The following is a 16,412-nucleotide window of genomic DNA, read 5'->3' as shown; positions in this document are numbered from 1 at the left end:
GGTATATCTTCAGATATACTTTAAGTATCTTAAATCAATTACATTAATCATTTGCTTATCTTCTACAGTGAACAAAATGTTAATCTTGATATATCAAAATGAACTACTGCATATTTTAAACACAAAATTCATCACGAGTTAATTGTCTACAATATACTTACAGGAGTGAAGCAGCTTGTTGGAAATCTTTGAACTGTAGAACGAAATACGAAGCTCCTATATTAAAAAAAAAAGACAATGTTCTAAATCTATTTTTTTAATGTGGGAACTTTGTTAACTTCTTCCCTATCTCTCCCTAAATATTTAAAAATGCTAATCTAGAAATGATGGGCATAAATAAGGTTTAAAAGCATTAGTATTGGTTAAGTATGTAAATAAAAAGGCATGAGTGAAATTATTAAAAGCAACTTAATAAGTATATAATTACCTGGAAGCGTGCTTGGGAACTGGTGCAGGAAGTAGATCATATTGCCCTGGTGAAAGCTTAACTGACTACATAGAATGGACAAGGACACCAAAAATAGATTAATACAGGTCTTAAGCTCACTTTATCTTATTACCTGTCATTCATAATCCTTTATGACCATATAGCATTATATAACTTATTCTCGATCTTAATAGTGGAAAAAGTACATTTTCAAAGATGGAGCTTTCAAAACAGTCAACAAATATTCCCTTTTGCAGAGTACATTTTATGATAGTGTGCCTGAGATGATGCATAGAAAAATGCTGTACAATTGATCATATTTTAAATGTACTAGATTTAAAAAATCCATTCAACTACCATTTGGTGAGCCCGCTCTGTGAGTAAAGTACTGCTAGGTGTGGTGGGGAATACAACGGTAAGAGAGATATGGTCTCTGGCCAGCAGGAGTGAGAAGGCACGTACATAAACAATTCTAATATAAAGTACGATTAATAAAATTATAAAAGACAGACTGGAGGGGCGCCTGGGTGGCACAGCGGTTAAGCGTCTGCCTTCGGCTCAGGGCGTGATCCCGGCGTTATGGGATCGAGCCCCACATCGGGCTCCTCTGCTACGAGCCTGCTTCTTCCTCTCCCACTGCCCCTGCTTGTGTTCCCTCTCTCGCTGGCTGTCTCTATCTCTGTCGAATAAATAAATAAAATCTTTAAAAAATAATAATAATAATGTACAGCATGGTGACTAGAGTGATACTTATTGGATGCTTGAAAACTGTCAAGAGAGTAGATCTTATGTGTCCTCACCACACATACACAAAATAGTAGCTATGAGAAGTGACGGATGTGTTAATTAACCTGACGTCGTAATCATTTCACAATACATACAGATATAGATTCTTTTTCTTTGGGGTGCGGGAGAGACAGGGAGAGGGAGAGCCCACTGCAGGGCTCGATCCCACGACCCTGAGCGCATGACCTGAGCCAAAATCAACTGACTGAGCCACCCAGGTGCCTCACACAATGCGTACAAATATAAAATCCTCATGTACACCTTAAATAGATGCAATTTCACTTGCCAATCATATCTCAATAAAGCCAGGGGGCAATAATTAAATAAATAAATCCACCTGAGTGGTTTGAGGATGGCAAAGACTGAAATTGGAGTGGGGTTTTAGGGAAGGCAGGACTTCCTCCAGGGGGCCACGGAGGGCATTTTAAGGAGGAATGTTGCAGAAGAGATTGTCTCTCTGCCCACTGCCAAACTTGTTGCAAAGTACCTGGGTGGCTCCATTGTCTCTGGATCTATAGATATTAGCCCAGAAGCATGTGAGGTAAGGGAGTGTCGGGAACCGGTTTGCACAGAGTGGGACTGTGACAGAGGGGAGGAAGAGAAGGAAGGAGAACCAGAAGCCAGGAGAAAGAAGACTGCCCCGACCTCCGGAACTTCCTATGTTGAAGGAGCTGGCAGGAAGGAGTTGTATTACAAAATCCTGGGAAGAAGGCTTCCTTGAAGTGAACAATCTCCCCCAGCCCCTATTATTTTAAAATCAGATTTAAAAGATACAACACTGCCTTTGCTGAAAATGAGGCATCCATATCCTGGCATTATCTGCCACATTGGAAGTTCAGCTATTATATTTTACCCCACAGCTGTCTTTCACATATTAATACAATTTTGATCGCAGAGGAAGCTTTTCGTGGATACAGTGATAACAGTAAATACAGATTTTGTGATGAAATACATTGTCCTGATGCACCTGTGCCTTGTTAATAGTCACTAGACATAATAAACACCAAAGAAACGTGAGTTTGTTTGTTTAATCACACCATGGGAGCACAGGAATGTATTTTAAGCAAGCGGCCTTCTTAGGGGCCATAGCATTTTATTCTTGATTTTGATGATGGTTACATGGATACTTGCTTTCTATTTAAACTGTGCATATAGTTTAATGCTCATTGCTCTTGTGCTCTCACTCTCTCTCTCTCAAGCACATACACACACATACACAGGAGAAGAAATAAGAAAGAGAAGTGAAAAGTGGAAAAAAAAAAACTTAAGCTGCTGTTTGTTCTATACTCAGCAATCACAAAAGATTTATGTAATAAAGTACTCATGAAAAAACTCTGAGCATTAATCTAGAAAGAAATATTGGTTACCCATAGCTTCTCTATTTGTCCTATTTTACTTGCACTGGCCATTCTTTGCTATTTAATATAGCTGACAGAGGGCTGATTTTTTTTCCCATAGTCTTAAATAGAGACTCACTTAGGAGACTGTTTCTCTGCACATTGTTGAACTTGTTGCAAACTATCTCGGTGGCTCCATTATCCTTGGGTCTAATGGAATATATATACACACACATATATATGAAAAAGAATGTATATGTGCATGTGTATATATGTACATATATATATATACACACACACACACACACACTTTCCTAAGTCCTACATATGCTTCTCAGTTCTTCATTTGTAATGTAAGACTCAGAGAATCTAGACAATGAGTCCATAATAATACCTGACTCTAGCTAATTGTTTCAGTCCGTGTTGATTAGGCATTCAGAAATCTAGCGATATCTCGGAGCCGTAAAATACAGCAGGATGATACTAGCATGGATACTTAATTCAGCTGTGTTGTATCAGCACCCTCAATGTCAGAAAACTGGAATAAGTGAAAACCTCCAACTCTCCTTATTCGGTCTTTGGTATGACAATATTCTGAACACCTGGATCCATAAATAGGTGGGATGGAAGGAAACAGATTTTTCGTCCCTTTAGAAGCCCTAGGAGAATAATCATAAGGTGAATGCAGCAAATGGGCTGGTAGGTACAATATTTTTAGGCGCTATTGGTAGAAATTTCATCAAATGTACCTTCTCTCTGAGAAGTAAAGTCTCTTATGTCATATGAAAGCATCACTGATTCACTACTCACATTTGGTTCTGAGAAATAAGATGACACAGGACTTTCTCAAAAAGAAGCCTGCCTCATACTAGCTATGATATTGTCCTTAGTTTTGCCAGTACCCTGTACTTTTCATCAGCTCCAAATGAACTAAGAACTATCAGTGGGTCCCAGTCCCTGAGACAAGCCTCTGAATCCATTTTTCAAAATTTATTTTCACTGGCCACTCTCTTGACATATTTGCATGTGACAAGTATCGCTTTGCCTTGCAGGTACTCTTTGAGAGCTCAACCTCAAAAAATATTTGCAAAATGGGCCAACTCTGAGGGCCGCCACGTTTTTTATTTAAATGCACAATGAGGAGCGCCTGGGTGGCGCAGTCGGCTAAGCATCTGACTCTTGATTTCAACTCGTCATGATCTCAGGGTGGTGAGAGGCAGCCCTACATCAGGCTCTGTGCTCAGCAGAGTCTGCTTGGGATTCTCTCTCTTCCTCCCCACCCCCACTCTCTCTCTAAAATAAAAATAAATAAATCTTTTAAAAAATTAAAATAAAATGGCACTTAGGGGTGCCTTTCCAGCCTGACCACATTCTGATCTGGGGGTGGAGAGAAGCAGAATCGCCAAACTTGTTTCCTTTCACGGGAGCTTCATCTTCCAAGGCTAAAGCCAATCTGGACAGAAGTTTGAAGCAATTTTAAGTTTTGTTTCTGATTTTCATTGAAATGTTCCCAACCTGGGAAGTAAATAAGAGACGTTTTAAAATGGAAACTGTAATGAGATAAAATAGAAGAAATGTTGGAAAAAATTTGGATTTCTTTACAAATGAGCATGATTGAAAAGAACATCGCTTGCGTTACATTCAAAGTCTATAGAAAGAAAAAAATAACAGGTAAGTCTCCTTGCCCCCTACCTAACCCTTTACTTCTCGAATGGAAGCCACTGTTAATGATTGCTTAAGTAACTCTCAAGAAAAGAAAGGATGCATTTAGCATCATATATAGGTATATTTGTTTTCATTCATACAAACGGGATTATGCTACACATACAGGTCTGTTCCTTGAGTATTTTCATTTAGTCATATATATCTTGGAGATGTTTCCATATCAACACATATAGATTTACCTCATTATTTTTAATGGTTGTACAGTATACCATCCACTGTATGGATGGACCATTATATAATTAGTCGTCTGGTTAAATAAAATTATAAAACATGCTGCGGTATTGTATATAGTATCTCACTGTACTTTTGTAAGACCATTTGTAGGGTAAATTCCTGACAGTGGAATCACTTATTATGTGCATTTTTTAAAAGATTTTATTTATTTATTTGTCAGAGAGAGAGAGCAAGAACACAAGCGGGGGAGCAGCCGGCAGAGGGAGAAACAGGCTCCCCGCTGAGCAAGGAGCCAGATGTGGGACTTGATCCCAGGACCCAGGAATCATGACCTGAGCCAAAGGCAGATGCTTAACTAACTGAGCCACCCAGGCATCCCTTCCTATGTACATTTAAATCTGCTAGGAATTACCAAATTACCCTCCAAAATACTCACAACAATTTGTATTATACAAACAGTGTGTGAGAATATCTGTTTCTGTACACTCTTTGCCAATAACGGGTATCATCAAACTTAAATTGTTGATCATCTGACAGGCAAAAGAACTGTGTCTAGCTGCTTTTGTTCCTTTGTAACTATTTAATTATCAGTTGAAGCCAAGCATCACTTTGTGCTTTTGTTTTTTTTAGTAACTGGTATGTCTCTTTGTCAATTGCTAGTCATATCCTTTCTTCATTTTTAAACTAGACTATCTATTTCAATTGGATTATAAGAGAACATGACTCTATTCCAGAAACCAATATTGCACTGTATGCTAACTATCTAAAATTTAAATTAAAAAAAAAAAGGAGAGAGAACATGACTCATTTTTACCCTTTGATACAAAAGTGTTGAAGCCACACAGTTACTGACTCACTGGCTACAGACAGGGGCAGAGTCACTATCTTCTCTCTTTCCTGTTCATTGTCGGGAGACTCTGGCACACGCGTAGCTGACTTCGGGTTGTTCAGAAGTTCCCCTAGCATACTGAGTTCAAGTTTATACTTTAAAATTTCCCATTTAAGTCATTTGATCCATGTTTTTAGTTGAAAACATAAACAGTGGATGTAAAGTGCTACCGGATTTATTCTACTCTGCAAGAGAGAGTTGCCGGATGGCACAATTTTTCTGTAAGAGCATTTTGGCAATGCATCTCCAAAGACTTAGACACCTGCATACCTTTCCCCAACAATTCCACTCTGTGACTAATAGCAGAAAATGAATGAGTACATGAGGATATGCCCATCCAGTAGGAAACTATGCAGCTATTTAAAATGAGGGAAGAGAATACATAATGGTGTGGAAAAGATTTACAGTATCTTTCTAAGGGGAAAAAAAAAGGTCTGATTTCTATTAATGGCGAGCTAGGTTGTTTGGATGGTAAACCTTCCCACGGCACACAACTACCAAAAATGAGGAATAAAATATTAAAAGCAAACCAACAAGAGTTTTTAAAATGATATGAAATTGCTAACCAGATAATAAGGAATTATAAGAACCTCAAAGCAAGACATAGCAAGAAGCCAGAGAGGTATGTGGCCAAGTTTTGCCCAGAGGCTATTTGCTGGTCCAGACTAAACTCAGCAGAAGAACAGAGCTGCATTTGAGGGAACTTCAGAGTGTTACAAGGATCCAGAGGTCAAAGCCTGGGCCCATTAATGATGGTGATCTAATGGGAATCCTACCCACAGGAATTAGAGACCCTGAAAGAGCACTTCCTGTAAGTAAGCCCTCCCATATCACCCACTGCTCGGGGTCTGTAGGCAGAGTTGCCTTGGTGCTAAGCAGAACTGGAAAAGGGGGAAGAAATCCACATTGAGAGAGTGTAACCATGGGCTGGTCCCTTTCATGGATTCCAATCCAAATTCCCATTACTGGAGCGATCCAAGAACACGTAAGCAGTCATTTCAAGTGGCATCAGATTGGTAGCTCCCCCAAGTATCAGCAGAACCAAAAGCAAGCCTTCTCTGAAGGAAAACACTGTCATCTTAGGTCTTAGGGTTCATGAAAATAAGTTTTGAGGAACAGTGAACAATACTACACAAAGAAAATCACACATCAAAGGAAACAAATAGAGTAAAGCCTAGTCAGATATCAGATAGTTGGGTAATCATTCATTCATTCCACATTCAACACACATTAATCACCAGATACTGTTCTAGAGGCAAAGACGTAACCGCAAGCAAAACAAATTAATATTCATGTCCTCATGAAGCTTCATGCTCATGGGGGCAAACAGACCACAAATAATGAATGCAAAGTACAAGTAAATTACAGAGTGTATTGATGGCTACAGGTGCTGAAGAAAAAATAAGAAGGACAGGGTAGGGAAGGGCAGGAGTGTCAGATGGCCAATTTAAATGGGTCTCATTGAGAAGGTGACACTTGAAGAAAGACCTGAAGAAGGGGATGGAGTGAGCCATGCAGATATCTGGAATAAGAGTGCTCCAGAAGAAGGAAGATCCAGTGCAAAGACTCCAGGGTGCAGTGGCAAGCTCAAGAAGCAGCCAGGAGGCCAGGGCAGGAAGAGAATGAAGCCAGTTCACAATAAACCTGTGGACCCTGAGAACAACCACACCCACTGTCACAAAGGTTCTCAATCAGGAAGGAGGTCAGTTGGTTGGTTGGTTGGTTGTTTGGTTGGTTATATTCCCCCCACACCCACCCCCAGGGAACATTTGGCAATGTCTGGAGACAGTTTGGGTTGTTACAACTGGGAGGGGGGACTGCTAATGACATTTACTTAGCTAACGGCATCTAATTATCCAGGAATGCTGCTGGACATCCTACAAAGCTCAGAACAGCCCCCACAACAAAGAATTATCCCATCCAGGGGCGCCTGGGTGGCTCAGTCATTAAGCTTCTGCCTTTGGCTCAGGTCACGATCCCAGGGTCCTGGGATCAAGCCCTGCATCAGGCTCCCTGCTCAGTGGGAAGCCTGCTTCTCCCTCTCCCACTCCCCCTGCTTCTGTTCCCTCTCTTGCCATGTCTTTCTCTGTCAAATAAATAAAATCTTAAAAAAAAAAATCCCATCCAAAATGTCAATAGTGCCAATGCTGAGAAACCCTGAATTAGACCTACAAGTGCAGAAGTCAAAAAGGCAGTTGGATATACAAGTCAAGGAGATATAAATTTGGAAATCTCAAACAAATAGATGGTATCCAAAGCCTTGGGACTGAATGAGAACACCAAGGGAGTGAGTGTAGAAGGGGAAGAGGTGTGAGGGCCTAGGGGCACTCCAACATGAAGAGGTCAGGGAGAAGGGGCTGAAGGAGGTGAGAAGAGAGAACAGGGAGGACTGAGGAGGAGGACTTGGGGCTTTGGAAAGAGGGGAGATGTGAGATAAAGCCACCTACAAGAGTGGCAGAGAAAACACACTAGGGATGTCCATTCAGTGCCAGGCAAGGTGAAGAATTTAAAAGGAGACCAGTCATTCAGCTGCATGGATGCAGGGATCAAGTTCCCAGAGACTTGGACTTAATCACTGTGATGGCCTTGCCAGACAGGTAAGATGAGCCACCCGGTCAAGGGACTGTCGGCGTATGCAGGGAGAAACTCTGAGTGACTAGGATCTGCAGCTCTGCAAGGAAGGAAAACATCAGAAAGTCAGAGGCAGTGAAAAAGGAGGTAGGATCCATGGATTAGGGATTGGGAGGACAGAAAAATTGTTGGGGCTAGGGTTCTAGGGTAAGGGAAATAGAAGATTGGGAGAGGGTGATAAGAACGGGTTGCATGCCATTAAGATTATGGAGGACTGAAATGATTGGTCTTGAAAAACTCTAAGGGGGGCGCCTGGGTGGCACAGCGGTTAAGCGTCTGCCTTCGGCTCAGGGCGTGATCCCGGCGTTATGGGATCGAGCCCCACATCAGGCTCTTCTGCTATGAGCCTGCTTCTTCCTCTCCCACTCCCCCTGCTTGTGTTCCCTCTCTCGCTGGCTGTCTCTATCTCTGTCGAATAAATAAAATAAAATCTTTAAAAAAAAAAAAAAAAGAAAAACTCTAAGGAATGTAAAAAAAAAAAAAAAAAAGCCAAAAAACCCAACCAAACAAAACAACTCTAAAGAGTGAGTGGCGCAAAGGAGAATTCACGAAACTGAAAAGCCAGATTGTTGGACGATCACGTATAGGTGCACTGAAACCATGACAGGCGCAGTGGAGAGAGTGGGGGCACAAAGGAGCTAAAATCATCCAGCAATGACGGGGAGGAATCCAGGAGCTAGTGGAGGATGGCAACCAGGTCCAGAGCAGCTCATAACGCTAGGGAGAGACACGGCCCCACATGTGTACACATGTCCTACAATAAAAACCTATTACTCCTCGAAAATAAATACAAATTATTGTAAACATTGTACGGCCATTTCAAAGTCTTTGGAAAGAGCCAGACATAGATGAGTATACACACACACATATACACATATACACACACATATACACATATACACACACATATACACACACACACACATCTGATAGGAGTCTTTGATATAGATTCTCCAGTGAGTTACATGCTTCAGAATAAAGGTGTTGAAAATAGCAAAAACTTCCTTACAAATAAAAAGCAGCGCTAAGGGGGTATAAAGTGACTGTTCTATTAAAAATCGTGAAGCTGGAGAATGTTGTTCTGTGTTAATAAATAACAACAATGGATACTCTATCTACCTCAGATTCAAATTATTATTTTACTGAGCTCTGCTTTTAAAAAACCAGAATTGCGAATTTTATTGGTGGTGTAAATAATGTTACATCTGACTCTCTCTCCTCCTGGGAACATTATCGTATACCCTTTGAAACAGAAAATTAGGAAAACATTTAATTCTTCCACTTTCTACAGCACAATCCTTTGGGGGAGGTGGGGGGGAGAGAGGAAAAAGAAAGAAACAGAAAGAGTATGTTTTCAGGTGTTATCCCCCCTCTGGGTAAGCCAAAATCTTATGGTCTTTTAAAGCTTTAGATTTTGCCTAATGCCAACCTTCTGTGTTTTTTCCTTTCGGCAGTGGGCCTTGGCCTACTCTCAACAACCCCTAACAGCAAGAAGAGAGGAAGCAGAAGGGCAGTAAACAGTGGTGCAGAATGAGGAAGAATGATTTTGCACTGGAGGTGGCAGAATGATTTCACATGTAGCGTGGTTACCCGATACCAAGCCATAAAAGTCCCAGCATAATTTAGTGTTTGTATTCATCCACTGAAGCAAACAGGATAAGATTTACCCAATGAACATTTATCACTCTGTCCTGTTTCAAAGCTATAATTTGCAAAGCAGTAGCAAGGGTTTACATGTTGGTTATGATGTGCTCATCCTGATGAAAATTTCTTGTCCATCTTCACAACCACAGCCCTTGTATTTAATTCAAATTCCAGTTGCAATGCATTTCTTCTCAGGTTATCACAACAATATTCTGATAAAGTTGTAGGGGTTGATACCATTACTGGCTTCTTTATAAATGGGAGGCCCAGGGGCACCTGGGTGGCTCAGTCAGTTAAGCGTCTGCTCAGGTCATGATCCTAAGAGTCCTGGGATCGAGCCCCGAGTCAGGCACCCCTCTCTCTCTGATCCTCCCCGCTGCTTGTGTGCCCTCTCTCTCTCACGAATTACAAAAAATCTTTGGGTGCCTGGGTGGCTCACTTGGTTAAGTGTCTGCCCTCAGCCCAGGTCGTGATCCCAGAGTCCCAGGATCAAGCCCACACTGGGCTCCCCACTCAGCGGGCAGTCTGCTTCTCCCTCTGACCCTCTTCAACTCGTGCTCTCTCCCTCTACCACTCTCTCAAATGAATAAATAAAATCTTTTAAAAAAAATCTTTAATAAATGGGAGGCCTAAAGTCCCAAGTCTCAAAGGCCAAGTCACAACTCTGCATCTGCCAGCCTGGAAGAGGCCGTCCACAAAGTTGTGCCCCTCCCTTGAAACACCTACTCTGGATCCAACCATCCAAACTCTGCCCCTCGTTCAGAGCCAGGGGCACACTGGAAAAAGCACCAGATGTGGGCTCAGAAACCCTCAGTTAAAAGTACCGCCTCACCTACTTTTATCTGCTACGTGCCTCTCAACGAGTGACTTAGTATCTACTCACCTTGGTTTTCACATACAGAATGGGGATAACATCTGTTCCGCCTATTTCAGAATGCTGGGGAAGAACAACTAAGAGAGTACGTGTGGAAGCTCACAGTAAGCTAGTAAGAGCCACATAACTGTCATGTATTATTCAAGGTCCGGCTTGGGTCCTACTTAATCCAGGGAGCCTTCCAGCTTTTCAACCCAGCCTACACTGAAACCCCCCTGGCATTTCCTGCCATGCTATTTATTTTAGCGCTTGATATATTTGCTCTTGTATTGTTACTCAAATACTCCCCAGTCAGGAACATCCTCCCTGCACAGAACCTAGCCTGGCATGTAAGCGCAGCAGTGCTCTCGCGATTACCAATGTTATGAATGAACTGGTGGAGCAGAGTAGAATCTGACCTTCCGGGTACCACAGTGCTCGTTTCTATAAGACATTTTTTTAAAACTTTCCCTATGGTATCCGGTTATATCCACACTCTAATTAAAGGGCACTACTTACTGGAAAAATTTTCTCTTGAAAAGAAGAAGAAGAAGGTGCGCACTGTATAAACTGCTTGAGGGAACAGAAGTATGGCCCCATCACAGATAAGATTCCAGAAGCTCCCCAGGTCAGGGGAATCCTGCCAAGAGTGCCTGAGAGGCAACAGTTTCTCCCCATGTACTCTCCTGGGTTAAGGAGGCCTCACAGGAGAAAATCCTGCTGGACATACTTGCAAATTAGGCAGACCTTGTTTGATTTCTATAGGCAATAAGGCATCCTAAAGGTTTTCAATTTCTCCCGGGGAAGATGCACTCAAAGTACACAGACTATTTTCCTCAGGGGCTCTTGGTAGCTTTCCCACAAAAACCGAGCTGCTAGTAGCACTTACTTGATCTTTGTAAACCAGCGTGCTGGGGCTTGCCCGAGGTTTGTCTTTAAAAGAGTAAGTAGCCATTTGCTTCTTTAACAAGTCCAAGAAGTCAGGAGGTGCGTACAGAGGAAGGTCATTTAGTACTGGATCGTTTCTTTGCACAAGAGGTGGTTTTCTCCTTCCTTCGTTTTTAAAATTGTAGGTTGCTATCACTGGATTTAATAAGGATTCCTCAATGAAAGTTTTCAAGTGGTAAGTACCAGGGATAGGAGTGTTCTGTGGAAAATGGACATCATTTTTCAGATCAGTGTGCAAACTGGTAACATCCCCTAAAGCATCATTCTTAGAAGGGTCCCTCTTAAGGAGCATTTCTTTCTGTTTTAAGGTTTAATAAAATTTTACCAAATATAGTAAACACTCCTGACAGAACGATATTTCAAGAGAATCATGATTATTTCCTTTCTGAGACATTGCTGAATTATAGCAAAAGGGTTGTTGTCATAGTTGGAAGTTTTAACTTTTTCAAAGGTAACTTCAGAGACACTAAAACTTGACAGGCAGCTGGACCTATAAATGTCAGGTCTCTCCTGAGACCACTCAGGGCAGTTTCTTGACTAAAAAAAAAGTTAGCCTACTTCTGCTTGGTAGATACTGCACGTTTCTCTCTAGCCCTCAAGTGAGAAGCTAAAAAAATACGAACACGAGACTGAGGACGAACCGGCAGAGCATGTGGTCTCATCAGTCCAATAGGAGGTTTGGTACTTTCAAATCACAATCACAGTGTGGCTGCATGGCCAGACCTGAAAGCTTAGTCACTGCTGCTCTTGTGGCTGAATTTCTACTGAGCACCTGGCTTGGTTTCACCATTAAAATTAGTTCCATTTCAAGAAGGCTTTGGCCCATGGGCCCCTCTATTATTGAAGGGTGTGGACAGAAAATATTTCTACAATATAGAAATGCTGTCTCTTGAAAGGGGGATCTTCTGGTCATTTTTTCTTTCCGATATTACCACCTTGCTTTCCTACATTGACCATGTTAACAGAACTTACCACAAGCTCTATGCCATCTAAGATAAAAACTGAACCCCAAACCCCTTTTATAGAATGGAGGCATTTTCTTGTGTAATCTCACTGAGATCAGAAGCTAGATTGACCTTATCTACGGATCCTGTAAAGCACCCAGATTCCTAGAGTTGTTTTACTTTGTACTGCATCCAAAATTTAAAGTTAGCTTCTCAGTCAGATGCTGACACTGAAATTATAAATAGGAAATAAGGTCCACAGTTTTCTTGCAATTGTTAGTGACGTAAAAGTTAAGGCTGATTAAAATATCAATGGAAATATGAATCACTTGAATAGAAAGAATAAAAACCAGACATACCATTAATGCTATTCTCCACCATCCTTCTCTTTCAACAGAGGATGCCTTTCGGGTTGGTTTCTATTAACAAACATAAAATGTGCTTATTCATTTGAGAGGTGATCCCTGGAAGTTAAATATATTTTATACAACATTGCTTGAAGAAATCAATACCCGTATCAAATTGGTCAGCCTGAATAAAAATAAAAGCTACATAATAATAAATTTTGCCTGTCGTATTTCCTCAAATTGCTATTTTATGAGTTGAAGTGCTTCTAAATACCCATCTAAATTCTCTTTGGAAAAATGAGAGTAATACACATCCTCATCTCACAAGAGATGTCATAAGGAAAATTAGATATGACAAAATTTGGTGTTCCTAGGAAGGAAAGAGTTGTGTAAATCCAAAATTGTATTATAATAGATTTATGATTCAGGTGATTATGCTGGGAGTTCAAGATAGAAGCATATAGTCATCAAATTAATGTGATATTGGGATACAAATCCCAGTGATAGGGCAAATGTTGAAAACTGCTGTTTCCTGTTTTTATATATACTATCAAATATGTATCATATGAATATGATACAGCTAGTTCTCTCCACTTGTCCAGCCAGCTGTGACACTAAAGAGGCAGAATGATAAAGGAGCCAGACCAACTAGGCCTTGAACCCCAGCTCTGCCACTTAAAAACTAGGAGCACTAGACAAGTTACTTAACCCTTATGAGCCTCAACTCCTTCTCCGGAGTATAAAAAATAAGGCATAACAAGGCTGGAATGAGAATAAGTCATTATACATTTAAAGACTTGGACCCACAACGAGTGCAAATAAATGGTTGCTTTTATTTTTAACACCTCACCTGCCAAGTTAAAAAGCAGATGATTTTCGCATTCCTTAGTTTCCAAGGGTGCTCTTGGTTTCCACAGTAAGTACCCTATACCCATTTATTATTACTCCACATTTGTTTCAGCCTCACCATCAACAGAACATAGCTGTTTAGCTTTTTCCTTTTGTGCTTTCGCTAGGTGAAGTCATTACAACACTGAATTGTACTTCCATTTATAATGCTTTTGTTATTACTACAAAATATAGGTTATTTCAAGCAACAGTGCATTAGAAATAATAAACTAATCAGTAAACTGATATAATTCATTCTTCCTTTTTAGCAACTTATAGCCACTCTGCTTATGAGTACCCCTGGGCTTTAGTTTTACTATGAAATGTGCGTTTCTCTTTAAAAAAAAACAAAACAAAACACTGTTTCATAAGCACTAAGTCTGAATTTCTTCCTATACGTTCCCTTACTTAGATTTATGTTGAATCTCCTCTGTTGCACATTTATAGTCACAGAAATCAAACTTTCTCAGGCAGGTCAAGACAAGTCTCCCACCTCTACCTAGCACCAGGAAAATCAAGTGGGAAGAAGGGAGAAGTAAACACGGTACTTCTAAAGGAAGGTAATTGGCAGCTGCTGTTGTGTTTTGCCCAAGGCAAGCTATCTAAACCCCACCCATCTATCACTGCAAATCCATTTTAGGGCTGAATCACTTTACAAAAGATAGGCTAAATATCCCTCGCCCAAATATACTTAAAAACTAAACGAAGGTAGTTTAAGATATTTTATAAATATTAAAATAAGAGGCAGGGGATAAAAACGTGCGCGTTCGACTAAGGAAAGACCCACCCTCTCTGATCAGAGGGGGAATCAAAGCAGTTGTCCAGCGCAGTTGGTAGTACGGAAGAAGGAAAGAAAATACAGAAACGGGCAAATGGAAGGATGAGGGAGAGCAAGGGAAGAGGAAATAAAACCAAGCAGACTCAGTTAAAGATCAGGACGACCGGACTGCAGGGTAGCTAGGAGGGCAGGGAAAGGTGTGAAGAGCAAACCAAGAGGCGCAAAGGCCCAGCGTTAGCGTTAGAGAGACGTGGGAGTTGGACCAGAGGAGCCCGGGTCGGGGGGATGGCAGTGGGTAGTGGGGGCGGGGGGAGGGCGTCTGTACCAAGGAGGTGACTACCAAACTGCCAGGTCCCAGGTCTTCTCTGAGGGAACTGGAGGTGATGGCGATGACTGGCTGCTCCATTGCGGCCTCCTCGCTCTCTCAGCCTAGGCCGGTGTCTGGTTGCCAGGAGGCGCCTGGGGCCCGCGGGCTCCCGAGCGCGCGCAGGACACCCGCCAGCTTTGGGTCCAGTGATGGGGGAAGGGAGGCGGGCGCACCGAGGCCCCGCGCCCCGCCGCGTGCCCAGGAAATCGCTCCTGGCGCCTTCACACACAGCTGCGGCGAGTAAGTCTAGAGGGCTCTGGAGGCGCTGCGGAGCCCTGGGGTGGGTAGCTGCCACAAGGGAGGCTTATAAAAGACAGGTTTGTGGGAGCCTGAGCGTACCATAATCCCCACCGGCGTTTTCCCAGATCACCCCCACGCCACTCCGCCAAGCAGGGAGACCGTATGCTTCGTAGGCATACTTCGCTTTAGCGCCAAAAATCAGCCTTACTACCCACTTTCTAAGGTGGTTTCTAAGCTCCTCCGGATGGAAATTCTGGGGCTCTTCTCCTGCCTCTGATTTTAGGAGTAAGCACTAGACACAGCGGGCTTCCCTAGCTTTGAAACGGAGGACCACCCTTTCTTCTGATCGACCCTTTTCACATTCAACCTCTTTTAGCTGTAGCTTCTCAACCTTTATATAAACATTCTCATCTCTAGAAACAAACCCGCCCCTCAACCTTAATAATTCCATTTGATGGAGTACGTATTGTTTTCTGAATACTTCATATAATCTAATTCAATCCTCACAGCAACCCTGTGAGGTAAATACTAATTCCATTTTATGGGTGAGGAAAGAGAGGCTTCTTTGGACAGTTTAGCATATAGTTGACTGGGCATCACATAGAAGTGGCAGAGGCAGAGTTCAAATCCAGGTCTTGCTCCAGCACCCCACTGTTCACTATACCATAAAGTTTCTCCCTTCCTTTCACAAACTTCAAGAGTAGACTCAGTTCTTTTACCTCCCATACTTTCCTAAAGCCATGTTAATCCGACATGTGTGCACAATTTCTATTCAAACTGCACCTGCTAAACTAGCCAAATAAAATCGCCAAATCCAATGGGGATTTTTCAACTATCAAACTTGACCCCATTTGTCTTTGCTGCATTGATTACGCCACTCCCTCATTCTTGAATCCCTCTCCTCCCTTGACTACCAGGATCTGACCACTCCCTGCTGTGATTTATCTGTCTATAAAGGTGATAATAAATCAGTACCTACCCATACAGGCTGATTACGCAGACTAAGCTGAGTGAAATGTTTGGAACCATGTCTGGCACAACGTATTCAGTAAATACAATCACTGCCTTTGTGACAAAAGCAAAATTCAGAATCCAATTTCATCTCCTTTCCCTCATTAGAACTTCATACTCTGAGGTACATACTTGGAAACCCCAAACATGCCATCTTCACGCTTTTGTCTCCCCTTATGCTAAAATGCTATTCCCTTCAACAGCCTGGCAAACCTTGAGTCAACTCCTCTGAGAAGTCCTCCTTGGCCTTATTAATCCCTTGTAGCCCAAAGGCCCCTGTGCCTATCTTTATTGGAGGATTCATTTTGGCAAATCATTTCTTCCCTAATTTTTAAACACTTCCCAAACACAGGTTTTTGTCTTAATTCTGAGTCTTCTGAACACAGGAGGGATTAAAATATTTGAATAAATGACCAGTTTAGA

At 41.8% G+C, this 16,412-nt stretch overlaps 1 protein-coding gene across 1 annotated transcript; it reads right to left on the bottom strand.

Moving 5' to 3' along the window:
- Positions 1-146: 146 nt before the first annotated feature.
- Positions 147-15,639, bottom strand: STPG4 (sperm-tail PG-rich repeat containing 4). Its single transcript, XM_040623504.1, has 5 exons — positions 14,697-15,639; positions 12,718-12,777; positions 11,356-11,613; positions 428-492; positions 147-216 (listed from the first exon to the last, which is right to left on the bottom strand). The coding sequence occupies exons 1-5, from the start codon at positions 14,775-14,777 to the stop codon at positions 147-149; spliced, it is 534 nt and encodes a 177-aa protein (XP_040479438.1). The 5' UTR covers positions 14,778-15,639.
- Between the last annotated feature and the right edge of the window lie 773 nt (positions 15,640-16,412).

This window comes from Ursus maritimus, unplaced genomic scaffold, assembly GCF_017311325.1.
Source record: "Ursus maritimus isolate PB19 unplaced genomic scaffold, ASM1731132v1 scaffold_6, whole genome shotgun sequence".
Classification (NCBI taxonomy): Eukaryota; Metazoa; Chordata; class Mammalia; order Carnivora; family Ursidae; genus Ursus; species Ursus maritimus.
Note: the sequence above shows the minus strand (reverse complement) of the source record. Positions and strands in the feature narration are given on the sequence as shown.